The sequence below is a fragment of the Rhinopithecus roxellana genome, chromosome 12 (assembly GCF_007565055.1).
Source record: "Rhinopithecus roxellana isolate Shanxi Qingling chromosome 12, ASM756505v1, whole genome shotgun sequence".
Taxonomy (NCBI): domain Eukaryota; kingdom Metazoa; phylum Chordata; class Mammalia; order Primates; family Cercopithecidae; genus Rhinopithecus; species Rhinopithecus roxellana.
In genome coordinates, this window is record NC_044560.1 from 133,968,274 (window position 1) to 133,988,048 (window position 19,775).

General features: G+C 53.5%; 1 protein-coding gene across 3 annotated transcripts in view; it reads right to left on the reverse strand.

Annotated features, from left to right (window-relative positions):
* Positions 1–919: 919 nt before the first annotated feature.
* CATSPERG (cation channel sperm associated auxiliary subunit gamma) overlaps positions 920–19,775 on the reverse strand; it is a 34,752-nt gene continuing 15,896 nt past the window's right edge. For 2 of the 3 annotated variants that reach the window (XM_030912616.1, XM_030912615.1), the window contains exons 8-29: positions 19,536–19,707; positions 17,025–17,162; positions 15,339–15,398; positions 15,020–15,139; positions 13,265–13,315; positions 13,031–13,160; positions 11,699–11,810; positions 10,636–10,794; positions 10,440–10,552; positions 9,439–9,652; positions 9,023–9,085; positions 8,722–8,920; positions 8,468–8,586; positions 7,245–7,325; positions 7,099–7,155; positions 4,587–4,743; positions 4,327–4,390; positions 4,123–4,218; positions 3,761–3,850; positions 1,793–1,885; positions 1,599–1,698; positions 920–1,332 (exon numbers count right to left, since the gene is read on the reverse strand). In XM_030912616.1, coding sequence (XP_030768476.1) covers positions 1,066–1,332; positions 1,599–1,698; positions 1,793–1,885; positions 3,761–3,850; positions 4,123–4,218; positions 4,327–4,390; positions 4,587–4,743; positions 7,099–7,155; positions 7,245–7,325; positions 8,468–8,586; positions 8,722–8,920; positions 9,023–9,085; positions 9,439–9,652; positions 10,440–10,552; positions 10,636–10,794; positions 11,699–11,810; positions 13,031–13,160; positions 13,265–13,315; positions 15,020–15,139; positions 15,339–15,398; positions 17,025–17,162; positions 19,536–19,707 — 2,655 coding nt within the window. In that variant the 3' untranslated portion in view covers positions 920–1,065. The remainder of the gene's footprint in view (positions 1,333–1,598; positions 1,699–1,792; positions 1,886–3,760; positions 3,851–4,122; positions 4,219–4,326; positions 4,391–4,586; positions 4,744–7,098; positions 7,156–7,244; positions 7,326–8,467; positions 8,587–8,721; positions 8,921–9,022; positions 9,086–9,438; positions 9,653–10,439; positions 10,553–10,635; positions 10,795–11,698; positions 11,811–13,030; positions 13,161–13,264; positions 13,316–15,019; positions 15,140–15,338; positions 15,399–17,024; positions 17,163–19,535; positions 19,708–19,775) is intronic. The other variant, XM_030912617.1, reaches the window with a different exon arrangement.

Here is a 19,775-nt window from a genome sequence, read left to right on the forward strand (position 1 = left end):
ACACCTGTGGGTGCTTCTCGTTAGGTGGAACGATCTTTTCCCCACACACTATGCATCCATCCAGATTATGGACTGTATAACTAGCCTCAGATGGTGAGAGGAGTTGTCCTGAGGTCAGAGACTGCACTCAGAGGAGGACAGAGAAGAAAAAACTACAGAGAAATGAAGGCTGAATCCTGTGGACCTTGGGGACTTCTGGATCAAACTGTACCTGAAGCCTGTAAATTACCATTTTCATGTAGACCATTTGAGGGAAATACTTGCTACTTGCAACTAAAATAAGAATCCTGACATCTCCAGGGTCCCCTCCTTAAGACATTAGATAGGTGTTGACATTCAAAATACTTAACACTAAATAATCAGAGCAGATAGTCGGCTATAGCAATGGGCCTGGATTGTGGAGGATCCTGCTGGACCACAGGGAGGTCTGGGGCACCCTGGGGAGGGGCTCAGCCAACAGGCACACAGAGAAGCCACTATTTAACAGGTGGCCTAGAAGGTTTTTGATTTTTTTTTTTATTGTTTTGTTTTGTTTTGTTTTGTTTTGTTGAGTCGGGAGTCTCAGTCTGTTGCCTAGGCTGGAATGCAGTGGCGCAGTCTTGGGTCACTACAACTTCTGCCTCCCAGGTTCAAGGGATTATCCCGTCTCAGCCTCCCAAGTAGCTGGAATTACAGTCATGCGCCACCACGCCCAGCTAATTTTTTGTATTTTTAGTAGAGACAGGGTTGCAGGTTTTCACCACGTTGGCCAGGCTGGTCTCAAACTCCTGACCTCAAGTGATCTGCCTGCTTCCGCCTCCCAAAGTGCTGGGATTACAGGCATAAGCCACAGTGCCCAGCCAGGTTTATGATATTTTAATGTGCAGCTATGCTGGTACAAACCTTCTGAACTCGAGCTCTGAAGAGGGCCCACAGCTGGTCCTGAAAAAAAGGCTTTATTTGAGTCTGAACGAGAAGTAAACATCAAGCAAAACAGAGGTCTGAGCTGGGTGACAGGCTGCATCTTCAAGATGGGCCTCGTAGGGGAGGTGTGACAGTGACTGGGGGCTGGGGCACACGGCAGACTCAGGTCATCAACTGTCTCTCCATGGCTTCCTTGGGTTCAGCCCTGTCCTCTGTCATCCTGGAGCTGAACACGGAGCCCATCCTGGAACGTCTCAGAGACTGCATGCTGGAGATTCCGGAAATGGAGGCATAGGTGTAGTAGGATTCTGAGGCAATGATATCATTTATCTTCCACCGGATCATCGTGCAGCCCTTCGCCACGAGGGGCCACAGGAGGCAGAAGGCAATGTAGAAGGTCACCAGGCCCACAAACACGCTGACTGACACCTGCAGGGAGCAAAGAATAAATAAGGAGTTGGCACATGATAAGGTACATAGTCCACAATCTGGATCCACAGTTACAGGGAGATTGACAGATGGAGGCGTGATGGCAGGAGGAGATGAATGGGTAGACAGCCTGCGGCATGGCAGGCGTTCAGTCGGCATGACCAGATGAGTGAATGAAGGAATGAATTAGCGAAGCACAACAAGCATAGGTGTGGAGGCGTGGGCCCTTGCCCACCCAGCAGGGCAGCTCCTGGACAGCCACTCACCATGAGGATGAAAAGGGCCCGCTTGGGACTGAGTGGCAGCCCGTGGATGTGCAGCAGGAAGGTGAGCTGGTAGTTGCAGTAGGTGCTCGTGTCCACTCCTCTGCGGGGGTTGGGAGGGGACCCAGGATTAGAGGAGAAGCCAGGCATTCCATGAGCAGCCCCTGACCCGCACCTGGGCCACTTGCCTGGCTCACCTATTGCTCACCAACACCTTGAAGAAGAATTCAGGGGCGAAGATGCCTTGGGGAACATTGTCATAGCATGGGGCGTTCTCCAGACAGAGCCACCTGCGAGCCAAAGATCAGGCAGTGGTGCTACCAACCATGCCTAGTCTGTGCCAACTCCCAATTTCTTCCTCCACCCCAACACTCTCGGTGAGGACCAAATGGGTGCAATCTCATGCCTTCCCTCATTCATTCCTTCATTCACTCATTCAATCATGCTGACTGAACACCTACTGTGCCACAGGCCGTCTACTCATTCATTTCCTCCCGCCTTCACGCCTCCACCTGTCAATTCCTCTGTCACTGCGCATCCATCCAGATTACAGGCTGTGTACCTATCATGTGCCAACTCCTTATTCATTATTTGCTCCCTTCATTCCTTTATCCCATAAATACAGCTTGAGCACTTACTAGGTACAAAGTCACATCTTTCATTTATTTCCTTCTTTATTCATTATCCAATAAATGCAGGTTAGGCCGGGCGCGGTGGTTCACACCTATGATCCCAGCACTTTGGGAGGCCGAGGCAGGTGGATCACTTGAGGTCAGGAGTTCAAGACCAGCCTGACCAACATGGTGAAATCCCATCTCTACTAAAAAATACAAAAACTAGCCAGGTGTGGTGGCGTGCGCCTGTAATCCCAGCTACACGGGAGGCTGAGGTGGGAGAATCACTTGAACCCAAGAGGCGGAGCTTGCAATGAGCTGAGATCCGGCCACTGTACTCCAGCCTGGGCGACAGAGCGAGACTCCGCCTCAAAAAAAAAAATAAATAAAATAAAATAAAAAAATAAAAAATAAAAAAATAGAGCAGGTTAAATTCTGACTAGGCGCAAGTTGTTCATTCATTCACTGCCTTCATTTGCTCATGGCTTCATTTTTTTCTTTTCATTGAATGAAACTTATTGAGCCCCTATATATGAATTTGTTTCTCCATTGTTTTATTCATTCATTAATACCCCCATTCAAATATCAATAAATGCCTGCCACGAATTGATTTATTCATTTGTTCATTATTTCATTATTTCATTCAATAAATGCTATGTTAACCAGCCTGGCCAATATGGTGAAACCCCATCTCTACTAGAAAAAAAAAATTCAAAAATTAACCGGGCATGGTGGCGTGCGCCTGTAATCCCAGTGCTTTGGGAGGGTGAAGCGTGAGGATCACCTGAGGTCAACAGTTCAAGACCAACCTAACCAACATGGTGAAACTCCATCCCTACTAAAAATACAAAAATTAGCCAGGCGTGGTGGCGGGTGCCTGTAATCCCAGCTACTTGGGAGGCTAAGGCAGGAGAACTGCTTGAACTTGGGAGGCAGAGGTTGCAGTGAGGTGAGATTGTGCCACTGCACTCCAGCCTGGTGGACTACAGAGGGAGCCTGTCTGAAAACATAAACAAACAGGAGGCTGAGACAGGAGAATCGCTTGAACCTGGAAGGTGGAGATTGCAGTGAACTGAGATCGTGCCACTGCATTCCAGACTGGGCAACAAAGAGCGAAACTCCATCTCAAAAATAAAAATAAAAACAAATTTATGAGTCTATTCAGGACCCAGTTCTGGAGGAGAGACAGACCCCACACCAGACAGTGACTGCCCAGGGCTGTCCACTCTAGGATGGGGACGCACAGGTAGGGGACTCAGGGGCGGGATGGGAGAGCCCCGGGAGGCCATGGGAGCCACGAAGGGACAATTGTCCCATCCTGAAACAGAAAAGTCCTCCTGGCTGAAGGGGCATCTGCCTAAGGCCTGAAGAGAGGAGGGAGCAGCATTGTAGGCAGAGACTTTGGCTTGTGCAAAGTTCAGCCCCATTAGAGTAACACAAAGGCAGTCAGTGTGACTTGGGGATCAAGAGGCCTCCTAGGGGCAGAAAGGATGGGTGGGCCTGATGGACTACCCACAGATGGGGGCCAAGAGGGCCAGGCTGCACACTCACTCGATGCCCGGGCTCTCATGGGACATGACGTGGAAGGCTGAGTCTTTGGTGGTCCTTTTGGTCCTCGTGGTCCAGATAAGGCTGTTGGTCCTGTGCAGGACGAGGTCATCTCAGCCAGGGGTTGGGGGGGTGTGGGGGCAGGTATGGCCTCAGTGGTCAGTGCGGAGGGAGGCCAGAGGTGGGTGCAGGGGGCGTGGTGTTAGGGGGCCCTGCAGGAGTTTGCCTGTGGGATCCTAAGAGCCCCACTGTGGGCGGGGCCTGAGATGCGGAGGCGGGGGCTTGGGAGGTGGGCTTGGCTTGGAAGTGAGAAAGGCCTCCAGGGGAAGCAAGGCCTATTACGTGTGGGGCCCCACGGGGATTACTTGTCCAGGGGGCTGTTGAAGCGGTAGATTTCGTCCTTGTTGTAGTCCTTGAGTGTGTCCAGTGTGGGCCCGCCACCCACCACCAGCAGCACGTAGCTACCAGGGACAGAAGTGCACACGGACTGGTCTCTGGGTCTCGAGTCCTAAACCCATCCCCTTCCATTCCCTCCAACTGCCCTAGCTACAAGTTGGCCACGCCTTTACCTGCCCTGGAAACTGCCGGAGTCTCCTGTCACCAAATCTTGAATCAAGAAGAAGGGGTAGAAAACTATGGGGTTGGAGGAGGTTGAGACAGGAAGAAGAAATTAGCTTGGCCTGAGAAGCTGAGGACCGAGAAGGGGGAAAGTGAGATGCCAGGGGAAAGAGGGTGGGTAGCCTGTGGGCAGAGGAGTGGGGAGGGAGAGCGCAAAGTGGTGGGGGCAAGAGGACAGTGAACGATGCAGGAGAAGGGACTGGACACACACTGTCCCGGAAGAGAAAGCAGGGCATCTCGGGGTCCACTTGAACGCAGTCAAAGTAGTGTTTGTTCTTCAGGCGGCTGTATTCCAGAGTGTAGGTGATGTCGAACGCCAGGCGCTTGCCTGGAGGGCAGCCAATGAACACTGGCACCATCAGGTTGCCCTCGGTGGGAGGAAAAAAGGCTCATGGGAGTGGCCAGGGTCTCCTCAGGCCCCTGGAGAGGTGAGGGGCAGGAAGGACAGTCCCCCTCCCACAGACACCACCACCAACTGCCTGGCTCTCCCTCACCGCCAAGGGCAATATGGTCATTAATATCATTAAAACGGCTTGGCGCAGTGGCTCATGCCTGTAATCCCAGCACCTTGGGAGGCCAAGGCAGGCCGATCACTTGAGTCCGGAGTTCGAGACTAGCCTGGCCAGCACAGCAAAACCCTTTCTCTACTAAAAATACAAAAAATTAGCTGGGTGTGGTGGTACATGCCTGTAATCCCAGCTACTCGGGAAGCAGAGGCAGGAGAACAGCTTGAACCAGGGAGACAGAGGCCAAGATTGCGCCACTGCACTCCAGCTGACAGAGCAGGGCTCTGTCTCAAAAAAAAAAAAAAAAGACGCACAGTCTGCTCATTCTCTCCCCTAAACCTCCAACTCCTTTGCCCCGACCCTGTTTTGTCCAACCTTGTCTCCTCCAGAGTCTCCCTGCTTCCAGTTCCCTCACTGATGTCCCCCTACCCCATGCAGCCAGATGGGCCCTGAGGACCCTCGAGTTCCTCCTCTGCTTGGAGCCCTCCCGAAGAGCTAGCTCACGTACCACGGCCCATGAGGCCCCACTTACTCTGCCCCCTCACTGCTCTGAGTTCATCCTGCCACATTCCCCCTTGCCCACCCTGTGATGCGGTCACACTTCCTCCTTGTTTATTCAGTCTAGCACATGAAATCTCATGTACTCTAAGGAGGTGGGGGCTGTTACAACCCCTTTTGACTGCCCAAGGTCATTCTAAGCCAGGAGAGAGGAACACCAGGATCTGTGTGCCCCGGAGTGGGTAGGGAAGTGGGTGAGAACAAGAACTCTGGGGCAGGGCCCTCCTCTACCACTTATTAGCTCCCTGGGTTACTCTGCACCTCTCTGAGCCTCAGTGTCTGCCCCGGACAAAGGCGATATCACATATATAAGCAAGTGAAGAACCAAGAACCCAAAGAACTGAATGAGGAATGTGTGAGTGGGCAGAAGAAGAGAGAGATGTGAAGGCAGGGCCAGGCCAGCCCTTGTGCCACCTTTGTGCCAATTGCAAAAAGTGGCCCTATGGCCGGGCGCGGTGGCTCAAGCCTGTAATCCCAGCACTTTGGGAGGCCGAGACGGGTGGATCACGAGGTCAGGAGATCCAGACCATCCTGGCTAATACTGTGAAACCCCGTCTCTACTAAAAATACAAAAACCAGCCGGGCGAGGTGGCGGGCGCCTGTAGTCCCAGCTACTCGGGAGGCTGAGGCAGGAGAATGGCATAAACCCGGGAGGCAGAGCTTGCAGTGAGGTGAGATCCGGCCACTGCACTCCAGTCCGGGGGACAGAGCGAGACTCCGCCTCAAAAAAAAAAAAAAAAAAAGTGCCCCTAGGCCAGGCGCGGTGGCTCACACTTGTAATCCCAACACTTTGGGAGGCTGAGGTGGGCAGATCACCTGAGGTCAGGAGTTTGAGACCAGCCTGGCCAACATGGTGAAACTCCATCTCTTCTTAAAATACAAAAAAATTAGCCAGGCATGGTGGTATGCACCTGTAATCCCAGCTACTTGGGAGGCTGAGGCAGAAGAATCGTTTGAACCCGGGAGGCAGAGGTTGCAGTGAGCCGAGATTGCGCCATTGTACTGCAGCCTGGGGGATAAGAGTGAGATTTCGTCTCAAAAAAAAAAAAAAAAAAAAAAAAAAAAAATGTCCCTGTTGCTCACTCTATTCTCCCTCTGCAGAAAAGTTATCAGAGGGAACACATCAGCTTGTGTGCAACCTGTACAACTGGGAAGATGGCCCTTTCTGAACACATGAATGAATGGAAGGAGTTAGGCTGGGTGCAGAGGCTCACGCCTGGAATCCCAGCACTTTGGGAGGCTGAAGCAGGTGGATCACTTGAGTTCAGGAGTTTGCGACCAGCCTGGCCAACATGGAGAAACCCTGTCCCCACTAAAAATACAAAAAATTAGCTGGGCATGGTGGTGGGCACCTGTAATCCCAGCTACTCAGGAGGCTGAAGCAGGAGAATCACTTGAGCCAAGGAGGTGGAGGTTGCAGTGAGCCAAGACTGCACCATCGCACTCCAGCCTGGGCAACAAGAGCGAAACTCCGTCTCAAAGAAAAAAAGAATGAAAGGAGTTAATGGGTAGTAGTGGGTGGGTGGGTGGATGAATGATGAGAAAGAATGAGAAGAAAGGAAAGTATGAATGCATTAGTGGGATTCTCAGGGGATTAGCCCTGTTGAGACCTGACCCCAACCTTCCCCTCCCAGGGCCCAGTATCCCAAGCTCCAATACTTGCATACGGGGCCCCAAGTGCGTTTCCTGGAAGCAGAGCCCGGATGAACCCACCACCTGCAGGTAGGAGCAGGTGAAGATGGTGATCCCTGTGGGCCCAGGCTTTCCCACCATCCTGCACCCTCCCCTCCAGGCTTGGACCTCACATTGACCATCATGGAAGTCTTCATAAGGTGATGTCCACTAATGCCTTGGTCATAGCAAACCTTTTTATCCTTGAGCGTAATCTGGGGTTGAAGGAGGGGAGAGGCAGAAATGAAGGGGCAAACAGGTCTCCCCAAAGACCAACAAACAGTTCAAATAATCCATAGCTGGGGCGAGGTAGGGGCTGGTAGGAGAACGGAAGTCTTCCATTTTCTACTCAGGAATAGGCTAACAGGGCCAAGCGCGGGGTGGCTCGTGGCTCATGCCTCACACCTCACACCTCACACCTCACGCTGAGGCGTGAGGATCTCTTGAGCCCAGGAATTCGAGACCAGCCTGGGCAACATAGGTAGACCCCCCTCTCTACAAAACATAAAAAGTTAAGGCTGGGCACCGGGCGCGGTGGCTCAAGCCTGTAATCCCAGCACTTTGGGAGGCCGAGACGGGCGGATCATGAGGTCAGGAGATCGAGACCATCCTGGCTAACATGGTGAAACCCCGTCTCTACTAAAAAATACAAAAAACTAGCCGGGCGAGGTGGCGGGCACTTGTAGTTCCAGCTACTTGGGAGGCTGAGGCAGGAGAATGGCGTGAACCCGGGAGGCGGAGCTTGCAGTGAGCTGAGATCCGGCCACTGCACTCCAGCCCAGGCGACAGAGCGAGACTCCGTCTCAAAAAAAAAAAAAAGAAAAAGTTAAGGCTGGGCACAGTGGCTCATACCTGTAATCCCAGCACTTTGGGAGGCTGAGGTGGGCGGATCATTTGAGGTCAGGAGTTCAAGACCAGCCAGGCCAACATGGTAAAAATCCATCTCTACTAAAAATACAAAAAATTAGCTGGGTGTGGTGGTGTGCACCTGCAATCTCAGCTACTAAGGAGGCTGAGGCAGAAGACTCAGTTGAACCTGGGAGGCAGAGGTTGCAGTGAGTCAAGATTGTGCCATTGCACTCCAGCCTGGGCGACAGAGTGAGACTCCGTCTCAAAAGAAAAAAAGAAAAAAAAGTTCGCTGGGCACTGTGGTGCATGCCTGCAGTCCCAGCTACTCAGGAGGTTGAGGGAGGAGGATCACTTGATCTCAGGAGGCCAAGAATGCAGTGATCGCGCCACTGCACTCCAGCCTGACAGAGCAAGACCCTGTCTCAAAAACAAACAAACAAAAAACAAAAACAAAAACAAAAACAAAAGAAAAAACCTCCCTTGATCCCAGCTGCCCGACGGGCCTCACCGAAAATAGCACCGAGTTGCGATTAACCAGGACCTCCTGCTTCACCGAGGCCTCGATGCAGCCGGGGTCGGCCAGCACCACGCCCACGTCTACCTGGCTATGCAGCTGGAAGACGGTGCCTGCTCCGGACAGTAAACGGGGTTAAGGCCTCCCTCACAGTCCCCGCCCTTCGGATGGTGTCCCCTCCCCCCAGGCTCCCAGATTCCAGCAGCCCTCGCCCTGCCCTTCGGGAGTGACTCCGGCCCCGCGCAGACCGAGGTCTGCCATCGTCCGGAAGGAGTGGCTCTGCGCCGACAGGAAGATGGCGAAGCTGTACTCAGTGCCCTTGTCCAGGAAAATGCGCTCCGGCAGCTCGTACGCGGACTTGAGGTTGTAGATCTTTTCGTAGCTATCCATTTCTATGAACACGCCGCCCGCGCTTCGCCAATTGCTCGCCAGGAAGAAGTAGTAATCCTGGAGTACCGCATGCGCGGCGCAGTCAGCGCGGGGTTGGGGGTACGGTGAGGGGTGTCCAGGCACCGCCCCTTTCCCCGGCTCCCAATCCGCTCCGCCTACCTGGTCTTGTTTTTTTTTCTCCCACCAGCGCCAGGTGGGGTCGTGCACCGGGTCCGCGTACGGCTGCAGGGATAGCCCAGCACCGTAAAGGGATTGGGCGGCGGGGCGAGGGCCCTCAGGCAAGCGGCATCCCCAGACCCCCTTCCAGCCTCAATGCCAGCCCCTAACCCAGAGCAGAAGATACACACCCCAGCGCATCCCCAGACCCTGCTTTCAACCCGGCCACACCTCCAACACCCTCCCCTGGAAGTCCTGCTTAAGCCAGGCCCCGCCCCCACGTCCCCCACCCACCCCACCCCCCAGTCCTCCAGTTCTACAATCCTGCTGCGCTCCGCTCCACAGGCCTCGCCCTCTAAGCCGGCTCCCCGCTCCCCGAGTCCGGTCTCAGGCCTGCCCGTCCGCCGCCGGACGCCCACCTTGTCGTACACGGAGTGCAGCCACAGCAGGTAGTAGATCAGGCCCTGGTAGATGGCTAGCGAGTTCTCGTTGTGGAAGCCCGAGCGCTCCAAGACGCGCGGTGGCCGTGCCCGGTAGCGCTCCTGGCGCGTGTATCTCTGTGGACCGGGCAGGCTCCTCAGGCGCATCACCGAGAAGGGGCAGAAGTTGGTGAAGGAGAGCATCAAGTAGCCCCTGGGCAGCGGCAGGGGAAAAGGCTGCTGGCTCTAAGGCACCCGGAGCACTGGAAGCTTCTGCAGGCCTCTTTCCCACCTCACCCACTTCCCATATCGAATCCAGCCCCCATCTTCCTCCTCAGCGTCAGCCCCTGCTGCCCAGAGGCCTCTTCACACATCCCCTTGGACGTCCCTCGATCCCTGAGACCAGAGTCCTCCCTGCTCAACGGGCAGTCCCCATCTGCCTGTCCACTTGACCTCTTTGTTCCACCTCCTGCTTCCTCCTTCCACCCCAGTGCCCCCTCCCTGCCCCGAATCCAGCTGCCTCCCTGATCCACCCTCTGCAGGACGGCGACCAGAGGCATCATTATGGCACGCGGTAAAATCCGATCCTGCAGTCCTTTCCTTTAGTCCCATCCATGGCTCCCCCAAGACCCTCAAGATGAAGTCCAAGTTTCTCCCCATGACCACCAGGCTCACTTCGTCCCCTTTCCCATCAGGGCTTCTGCACAGGTGGTTCTCCCGTTCTGGGACACCCTTCCCCACCTTATCACTTGGCTAATCCTTCCTCACCCTTCTTGTCACAGTGCATACACCTCCTCCTCCTTGAAGCCCTCCCTGATGCACCTTCCCCCCTGGCCAGGTTCGCCGCCTCCTCTGAGCTTCCATAAGTGCTGAACTCCTGCCATCGTAGCCCTGAGGCTGTCACTGGGGTTAGCTCGGTCTCTCCTCTCTCAAGAATGGTAGCTTCAGGAGAGCAGTGCCGGGAGCCCTCAGACCCCTGTCATGGTCCGGTGTCTTCTCACCCTTTCCGATCCAAGTCATAGTGACTGGTGTGCTGTTGATACATCAGAAGCTGTTCCACGGGCATAAGCCTCTTGACCAGCTGGCCCTTCTGGTTGTTCATAAGGTACACCAGCTACAGGGGGAAGGCAGAGTCAGGTGAGCTGGGGTCAGCCCTCCTGGGGTGCCCCAATGTCCCCACATAGCCCCGCCAGGCACCTGGTACAGTTTGCTGTCTTCGTAGAAGAGGGTCAGCATGGTCTCATTGGATGCGTAGAGAGAGGACTGTTGCATCAGCTGTAAGCTGATGTGCACCTTCCAGCCCTTGGATGGGAACAGCCGGTACACCCGGTAGCTACCCTCCAGGAGGTACCAGATCTGTGGGTACGATAGCTGGATGTGTGTGTGTCAGGACCATGGGGTCCTCTGATCCCACCTCACCCTCTGCCCACTGTGGTGGCCCCATTGTTTGAGGGATGAAGTTTGCAAACTCACCTCCACTGGGACCAAGGGCGCTCCCCTTCCTTTTCTCTGTGGTGCCATCTTTCTACTTCCCTGAGCCCAATCACCTCTGGTTCCAGCCCTCACACACTATGATGTTTTTCAATGTTTTTGGTCTGTTAGGGTTTCTGGCACTTGTAACCGAAACATCCCTAACATACACACTCCCTAACAGCCACGGTTCCTAGGGCCGAGACCTCTTTTTTCTTCTCACTCTTTGCAGCTTCCAGGATTTCACCATTTCCTTGGCCTCAGTTTCTCATCTCTGCACTAATGCCCACCCCCATACACATCTGAAGGGAACCTTCACTCCCCTTCCTGAACCACAACCTGGGTGATCCCCTCCAGCCTCCAAGATGTCCCCCTCCATGTGGTCTCCCCCATGAAGCCCTCCCTGACATGCACAATGCCCCAGAATGGGCCAGGTCCCCGTACTTCCATAGGTAATATTTTCCCCATTGCAGCCCTGACCGCTCTGTGTTCTCCAGCACAGGGGGCAGGTACACAGTAAATGCTCAATATTTATGAAGTGAACGAGTGCACTGTGGGATGAAAGAGGGCCGCCTCTGAACATTAGATTATAGCTCTGGTCTGCGTGACTTTGGAGCTGACACTCTGAGTTCCAGGGATTGCAGCTATAAATGGAGCTTCACTGCCCTTTCTCGGGGTCCCCAAGGGTGCCCCCTTCCCTTAGCTCCTTTACTCTGACAGGGGAAAAGAGAGGCCCCTGGGGTTTGGGGGTGGGCAGAGAGGGAATGGGGAGAGGGGCAGGGCAGCCCACCTCCTCCGTCTCCGTGACAATAGCCACAGCCCCACGGAACGATCTGGCCATGTATTTGATGGACAGTTCCTTGGGGAAGTCTGCCAGGTAGATGAAGTTTTCCTTGTTAGAGCTGCAGGGACAGAGATGGAGAGCTAGGCGCATCCTGGACAGCCGCTTCCCCCAATCCCAGGCCTAATAACACGGGAGCCACTTACTCAGTTTCTCCACTTGGAAGAATGTGCAAAGGAAGCTTGAAATCCTAGCTCCCGCCCCCCACCCCAAACCCTTTGAGAGTGTCCAGCTCCCCATCTGTAAAACAGAAGCAACGGGCCAACCTGGCAGTTTGCCAGCCACCCAAGAAAGTGGCTCAGGGGCCCCTAGGTTCCTGAGGGTCGAGAGGGTGGCTGGGGTGGGGAGGATCCTAAACTGTCCCTAGAAAATGCTCATCAATTAGCCGGACACGGTGGTTCACACCTGTAATCCCAGCACTTTCGGAGGCTGAGGCGGGAGGATCACCTGAGGTCAGGAGTTCGAGACCAGTCTGCCCAACATGGTGAAACCTCGTCTCTACTAAAAATACAAAAATTAGCCAGGCATGGTGACGTGCAACTGTAATCCCAGCTACTAGGGAGGCTGACGCAGGAGAATCGCTTGAATCAGGGAGGCGGGGGCTGCAGTGAGCTGAGATTGTGCCACTGCCCTGTAGCCTGGGTGACAGAGCGAGACTCCCAAAACAAAAACAAAAACAAACCCTAGAAACTGCTCATCTATTGCTCACACAGGCTGGGTCTTTACATAAGGTTTCATTTTAAGAAAAGGGCTTGGCCGGGCGCGGTGGCTCAAGCCTGTAATCCCAGCACTTTGGGAGGCCGAGACGGGCGGATCACGAGGTCAGGAGATCGAGACCATCCTGGCTAACATGGTGAAACCCCGTCTCTACTAAAAACTACAAAAAACTAGCCGGGCGAGGTGGCGGGCGCCTGTAGTCCCAGCTACTTGGGAGGCTGAGGCAGGAGAATGGCGTAAACCCAGGAGGCGGAGCTTGCAGTGAGCTGAGATCCGGCCACTGCACTCCAGCCTGGGCGACAGAGTGAGACTCCGTCTCAAAAAAAAAAAAAAAAAAAAAAGAAAAGAAAAGGGCTCCCACAGCTTTAAAACATTGGCTGCCCTCGTCCCAGCACTGACTACCCTAACGGTGTGTTCCCCATCACAGTCCTGGTAACTTCTGGATTTGGGCATCCTCTGAAGGCTTGGTGAGACTCGCCTAGTCTGGTCTTGAAAGCATCCACACCCTAAAGGTGCTAGGGAGACAGAGTATGCCTGGCCCACCCGGGAGTGGTGGAGGCCCACCTCTGCAGGAGAAAGTTGCCCCAGATGAAGATCAGGTGGTTGTACGGGTTACAGGAGATGCCCTTGGGGGCCATTACAGTGTCGGTGTAGGACTCCGTCCCTAGGATCATCAGGAACTCCAATCCTCGAGCTGACCGGGGCAGAGGAAAAGAGGACACGGCAGTGAGGTGGAGTCACCTGGGCCCCTCCTGGCCCACAGCCGCCCTTGAGGCCACCTCTGCCTTCCCCTCCTACCTTCAGGGATGAATTCCGGGATGCGGTAGAGGAGTTCCAGGTCATCACTAGCTACGGGGGGGAGAACACAGCAAAATCTCCTGAGGCTCTGTGCTTTCAAAACCAGGAGCTGGAGCAAGTTGTTTGCTTCTCAGCCTCCTGTAAAACCCTCCAAAGAGCTTCCCACTCGGGCTTGCTAGTCCTTAGAGTTTCTTCCGCCGCCCCCCGCCAAGACAGGATCTCTCTGTCGCCCAGGCTGGAGTGCAATGGTGTGATCTCGGCTCACTGCAACCTCTGCCTCCTGGGTTCAAGTGATCCTCCCACCTCAGCCTATAGAGTAGCTGGGATTATAGACACGCACCACCACCACGCCCAGCTAATCTTTTGTATTTTTTTTTTCTGAGATGGAGTCTCCCTCTGTTGCCCAGGCTACAGTGCAATGGCATGATCTCGGCTCACTGCAACCTCTGCTTCCCAGGTTCAAGCAATTCTTCTGCCTCAGCCTCCCGAGTAGCTAGGCACCCACCATCATGCCTAATTTTTGTATTTTTAGTAGAGACAGGGTTTCACCATGTTAGCCAGGCTGGTCTTGAACTCCTGATCTTAGGTGATCCCCCCCCCCCCCACCCCGTCTCGGCCTCCCAGAGTGCAAGCCACTGCGCCTGGCCAATTTTTTTATTTTTTATTTTTGAGATGGAGTCTCGCTCTGTCGCCCAGGCTGGAGTGCAGTGGTGCGATCTCGGCTCACTGCAAGCTCCGCCTCCCAGGTTCACATCATTCTCCTGCCTCAGCCTCCTGAGTAGGTGGGACTACAGGCACCCGCTACTGCACCCGGCTAAATTTTTTGTATTTTTAGTAGAGACCGGGTTTCACTGTGGTCTCGATCTCCTGACCTCGTGATCCACCCGCGTCAACCTCCCAAAGTGCTGGGACTACAGGCGTGAGTCACCGCACCCGGCCCAATTTTTGTATTTTTAGTAGAGAGGAGGTTTTGCTATGTTGCCTAGGCTGGTCTTGAACTCCTGAGCTCAAACATTCCACCCACCTTGGCGTCCCAAAGTGCTGGATTACAATCATGAGCCACCACCATGCCCAGTTTTTTTTTTTTTTTTTTTTTTTTTTTTTGAGACAGGGTCTTGCTCTGTCACCCAGGCAGTGGCATGATCATAGCTCACTGTTGCCTCAACCTCCTGGGCTTATGCCATCCTTCCGCCTCGGGTATATTCCAAGTAGCTGGGACTACAGGCACACCTCCATACTCAGCTACCTTTTTTTGTTTGTTTTTTTAATTTGTAGAGACAGGGTCTTGCCACGTTGCCCCAGGCTGGTCTTGAACTCCTGGCCTCAAGCGATCCTCTGGCCTCGGCCTCCCAAAGTGCTGGGATTACAGGTGTGAGCCCTGTGCCTAGCCCTTTAGAATTTCTTCATGTGAATTATAAAAAGGCACTGCCTCTGAGAGGAAACAGTCCTGTTAAGGCACAGGACCTGTCTCCTCTGACCCCTTGGTTGGGGGTTTTGTGCAGTGCACAGCCTGTACAACTCTACATGGTGGCCCTATTCTCACTGCAGGTAAAATAAAGTCTCTTTATTGTGAGTCACAGAGCCCTTTCAGATCTCCAAGTCTATACCCAGTTCTCCACTGCTACCCCTCATCCAGGAGTGACACAGGTAATGTCGCCCTCCGTCTGCCGGGCACAGATCCCTCAGGATGGGCATGTGGTCCACAGTCTGGGCTCCTGCCCCTTTGCGCCCAGCCCCTTGCATCGCCCTGATTACCTGTGTTGTAGCTGACCACCTGGAAACGTTTACTGGCATTTTCATATTCACTCTCCACCAGCAGCAGGAGGGTATACTCACCCGCGATGTAGTCAGACCAAATTATGGAGCAGGTGGTAACTGAGAGGGAAAGGGGCAGTCCAGAGCCGCCCCAGGGCTCAATGGCCTTGGTCCTGTGCCAGCTGTGCCCCTCCCCATAACTCTCACCCCTCCCTAAGACACTGCCCATTCTTTCTTATGATCCCTGCCACCCTCCCCTGGTCTTCTGCATCTTCAGTCCCCCCAGCCTCCCGCTGCAGACCCATCGGGGGATTAGTACCTCCTATCTGCTCGCACACAGACCACTGCCTGGGCAGCATCTCAAAGGACACCTGGCCATCTGCAGAGCAAGGTGGGGTTCATGTTCAGTCCCTCTCCCTCCTGTCTGGCAGCCCATCAAGCCAACTCTGATTGCCCTCCTCATGCCCACCAGCCCCTCAGTCCTTGGGATCTCATTCTCTGGCCTTCCGTCACTCACACCTGGCCTATCAGAGCATGTCTGTCTCTGGCCACAGTCATGACACTGTGGGTGTCATGGCTCAGGTCTGGCCATGAGAACCACAGTGGGCCAATCAGAATTTACTCTGGGACTTGTGTTAGAATTAATGGGAAAGATGCTGTCTTCATTCTCTTGGCATGACTCAGACTAGTAGGTAACTTGAGTCTTAAGCTTTAAGGGGCTACCTTTAACTTCTGTGGAGGAATAGCTACCTGAAAATGGACCCAAATTATAGGACCAATAATAATAAACCATTTGTAACACTCACCACATCGCTAGTACTAAGACCTTTACAAAAACCAACTTATTTAATCTTTATATCAACCCAGTGACCTAGATACTAGTACTACCATTAGTCACATTTTGTAGGTGAAGAAAACGAGACCAGAGAGGTCAAGTTACATATCGAAAGGCACACAGCAAAGGTGTGATGGAGCAGTCTCTCTCCATAATCTGTGCTATAATTAATTACTATGCTGCACTACCTTACCAAGAGATGGAGTCCTGATGACATACCCTGTGAGCCCCTGGATCCAGCCATACCTGAAGTTGAACCTGAGTCTTTTCATTTATGTAAGTCCACAAATTCTTTATGCTTATTATTATTACTATTATTATTATTAAGACAGTCTCATTCTGTTGCCCAGGCTGGAGTGCAGTGCCATGATCTCGGCTTACTGCAACCTTTGCTTCCCAGGTTCAAGCAATTCTCATGCCTCAGCCTCCCAAGTAGCTGGGACTACAGATGTGTGCCACCATGCTCAGCTGGTTTTTGTATTTTTAGTAGAGATGGGGTTTCTCCATGTTGGGCAGGCTGGTCTCAAACTCCTGACCTCAGGTGATCCACCCACCTCAGCCTCCCAAAGTGCTGGGATTACAGGCATGAGCCACTGTGCCCAGCTGTACTTAAATTATTTTTGAATTGGGCTTCTGCTATTTTTGGTTTTTTGGGGGGTGGATTTGTTTGTTTTGAGATGGAGTCTCACTGTTGCCCAGGCTGGAGTGCAGTGGCACAATCTCGCCTCACTGCAACCTTCATCTCCTGGGTTCAAGTGACTCTCCTGCCTCAGCCTCCTGAATAGCTGGGATTATAGGTGCCTGCTACCATGCCCAGCTAATTTTTGTATTTTTAGTAGATATGGGGTTTCACCATGTTGGCCAGGATGTTCTTGAACTCCTGACCTCAAATGATCTGCCTGCCTCAGCCTCCCAAAGTGCTGGGATTACAGGCATGAGCCACCATGCCTAGATCTTCTGTGCTTTAAAACCAAGTACATCATGAAAGATACATAACATACCCCCAAGCCCTACCCCTACAAACGCATCCCTCCACCACCACCATCACCACCCTCAGCCTGGGGGCCCTCCTCAGGGCACATGGTGATGAGTGAGGTCCCAAGGTTAGAATCCTTGGAGGTGAGAGGGTATGGAGGGGTCCCTGGGGCTGCCAGAGGCCCACACCCTTACCTCTGATGGTCCCGAAGTGTACAAAACCCTCATGCTTGCCGGTGGTGAGGGCCATTATGTACTCAGAGCCATTGCTATGGAAATACACAGGGCACAGCTTCTTGATGCACTCGCTGGCCAGGACACGAACCCAGTTGCCTAGGGAGGCCAGCATGGGGCCTCAGACCCAGGTGGTTGGATCTGGGGCCTCCGCCCCCGCTCAGCCCACATTTCCCTGGCGTTAGTGAGCCTGTTATCTGTCCTGTCTTGCTGCAGCACCTGTTCAGTGTGGGGTCAGGGAGCACCTGGCAGAGGGCACCCGCTGCCTTTGAGAAAATCCTCCTTTGCTCACACTCTGTCCATGAGGGTCAGATTGGGCTGACACCTCCCTTGGCCACAATGATTACCATGTGACCAAGCTGGCCAAATCAGAGGTAATATCAGCTTGCAATCAGCAACAAGATACTCTTTTCTGGGGCTACTGAGGGGCATACAAGTCTACAGTTGCTGGGCAGGGGCCGGAGTCACCGTGGCATGCACAAGGAGGTGACTGTCTAACCGTGACAGTGACCCCCGGTGCAGCCATTCCTGCAACCAACACGCTCCTGGGCTTTTCAGCCATGGAAGCCAATAAACCCCTCTTTTCTTTGGCTTAAGTCAATTTGAATTTGGTTCCTCCCACTGTCAAAGTGCCCTAAGAAAGAAAGCAAAGCTGCTGGGAACACGCATTTACTTATGAAATATAAGTTACAGTCCAATTTCTGGTGACTCTGGAAACTGACAGTTCTGAGACGGCGGAAAAAACTGGAAGAAACAGGAGAGCTTTGGCATCTTTTTTTTTTTTTTTTTTTTTTTGAGACAGAGTCTCACTCTGTTCCCCAGGCTGGAGTGCAGTGGTGCTATCTTGGCTCACGGCAGCCCCACCTCCTGAGTACAAGCGATTCTCCTGCCTCAGCCTCCCGAGTAGCTGGGAGTACAGGCGCCCGCCACCACACCCAGCTAATTTTTGTATTTTTTAGTAGAGACGGGGTTTCAACACATTGGCCAGGCTGGTCTCAAACTCCTGACCTCATGATCTGCCCACCTCAGCCTACCAAAGTGCTGGGATTACAGGTGTGAGCCACCGTGCCCAGTTTTTTTTTTTTTTTTTTTTTTTTTTGAGATGGCATCTCGCTCTGTCACCCAGGCTGGAGTGCAGGGGCGCGATCTTGGCTCACTGCAACCTCTGCCTCCAAGGTTCAAGCGATTCTCCTGCCTCAGCCTCCCAAGTAGCTGGGATTACAGGCACGTGCCACCATGCCCAGCTAATTTTGCTAATTTTTTGTATTTTTAGTAGAGACGGGGTTTCACCGTGTTAGCCATGCTGGTCTCAAACTCCTGACCTCGTGATCCACCTGCCTCGGCCTCCCAAAGTGCTGGGGTTACAGGTGTGAGCCACTGCACCCAGCCATGGTATCATTTAAAAGATTAAATTGAATCAATAGTCTCACTTTTTCATCTCTCGATTTTTTTTTTTTTTTTTTTTTGAGATGGAGTCTGGCTCTGTCACCCAGGCTGGAGTACAGTGGCGCGATCTCGGCTCACTGCAACCTCCGCCTCCCGGGTTCACGCCATTCTCCGGCCTCAGCCTCCCAAGTAGCTGGGACCACAGGCGCCCGCCACCACACCTGGCTAATTGTTGGTATTTTTAGCAGAGACGGGGTTTCACCATGTTAGCCAGGATGGTCTCCATCTCCTGACCTCGTGATCTGCCCGCCTTGGCCTCCCAAAGTGCTGGGATTACAAGCGTGAGCCACCGCACCCGGCTGACTACGCCCAGCTAATTTTTGTATTTTTAGTAGACATGGGGTTTCACCAGGTTGGCCAGGCTCGTCTTGAACTCCTGACTTCAAGTGATCCACCCGCCTCGGCCTCCCAGAGTGCTGGGATTAGAGGCATGAGCCACCGCGCCCAGCCTTTTTTTTTTTTTTTGAAACAGGGTCTTGCTCTGTCACCCAGGCTGGAGTGCAGTGGTGTGATCATAGCTCACTGTAGTCTCAAACCCCTGGGCTCATGCGATACCCGCTCCCATCAGCCTCCTGAGCCACTGTGCCTAGCCTCTCTTTTTTGTCTCCGATGAGTTTCCCTTGAGGCTTTGCCCGTCTGTTTCTCTCTCTCCTTCTGCTCTCTGACTTGCCATGCCCCTCTCCCTCTTTCTCCCCGTCTGGTCTCTCTCGGCATGTCCTTCTGCCACCCTGTGTGGGCACACGCATGTGTCTGCCTCTACCTCCCTTTACTCTCACACCCCCTCTTCTCACAGTTGCTCACAATTCCCAGGAGGGTCTGGGTGGAAGCCTCATCCCAGCAAAAAAAAAAAAAAAAAAAAAGAGGGGGGCAAGGGAAGGTCCATTCGGGGTGGGCAGGGGTGGTTGGGACCTTAGCAAGTTCCTTCTCTGCGGCCTCACCCACAGCAATGCCAGCCCCAGGTACCTTCTGTGGAGGGGTTCACCGGGGTGCCCTCCCCAGGCGTGGGTCCTGCCACAGCCCACTCACCACTGCCACGGTTTCTCTCATAGAGTGTGGTATAGGTGCCTGTAAAATAGTAGACCAGCTGGTTCTGCCGAATGAAGAGGGTGCTCTCGGTGGCAATAGTGTCATAGATGGTGGCCGTGAAGCCAGATTGGGGGCAGTAGAAGGAGCCCACCCAGCAACTGTCAATGCTCAGCTGCAGGGGAGCAGAGGCCAGTGGTGAGCAGGTGGCCTTGGCCTCAGCCCCCATGTCCTGACTTGGGG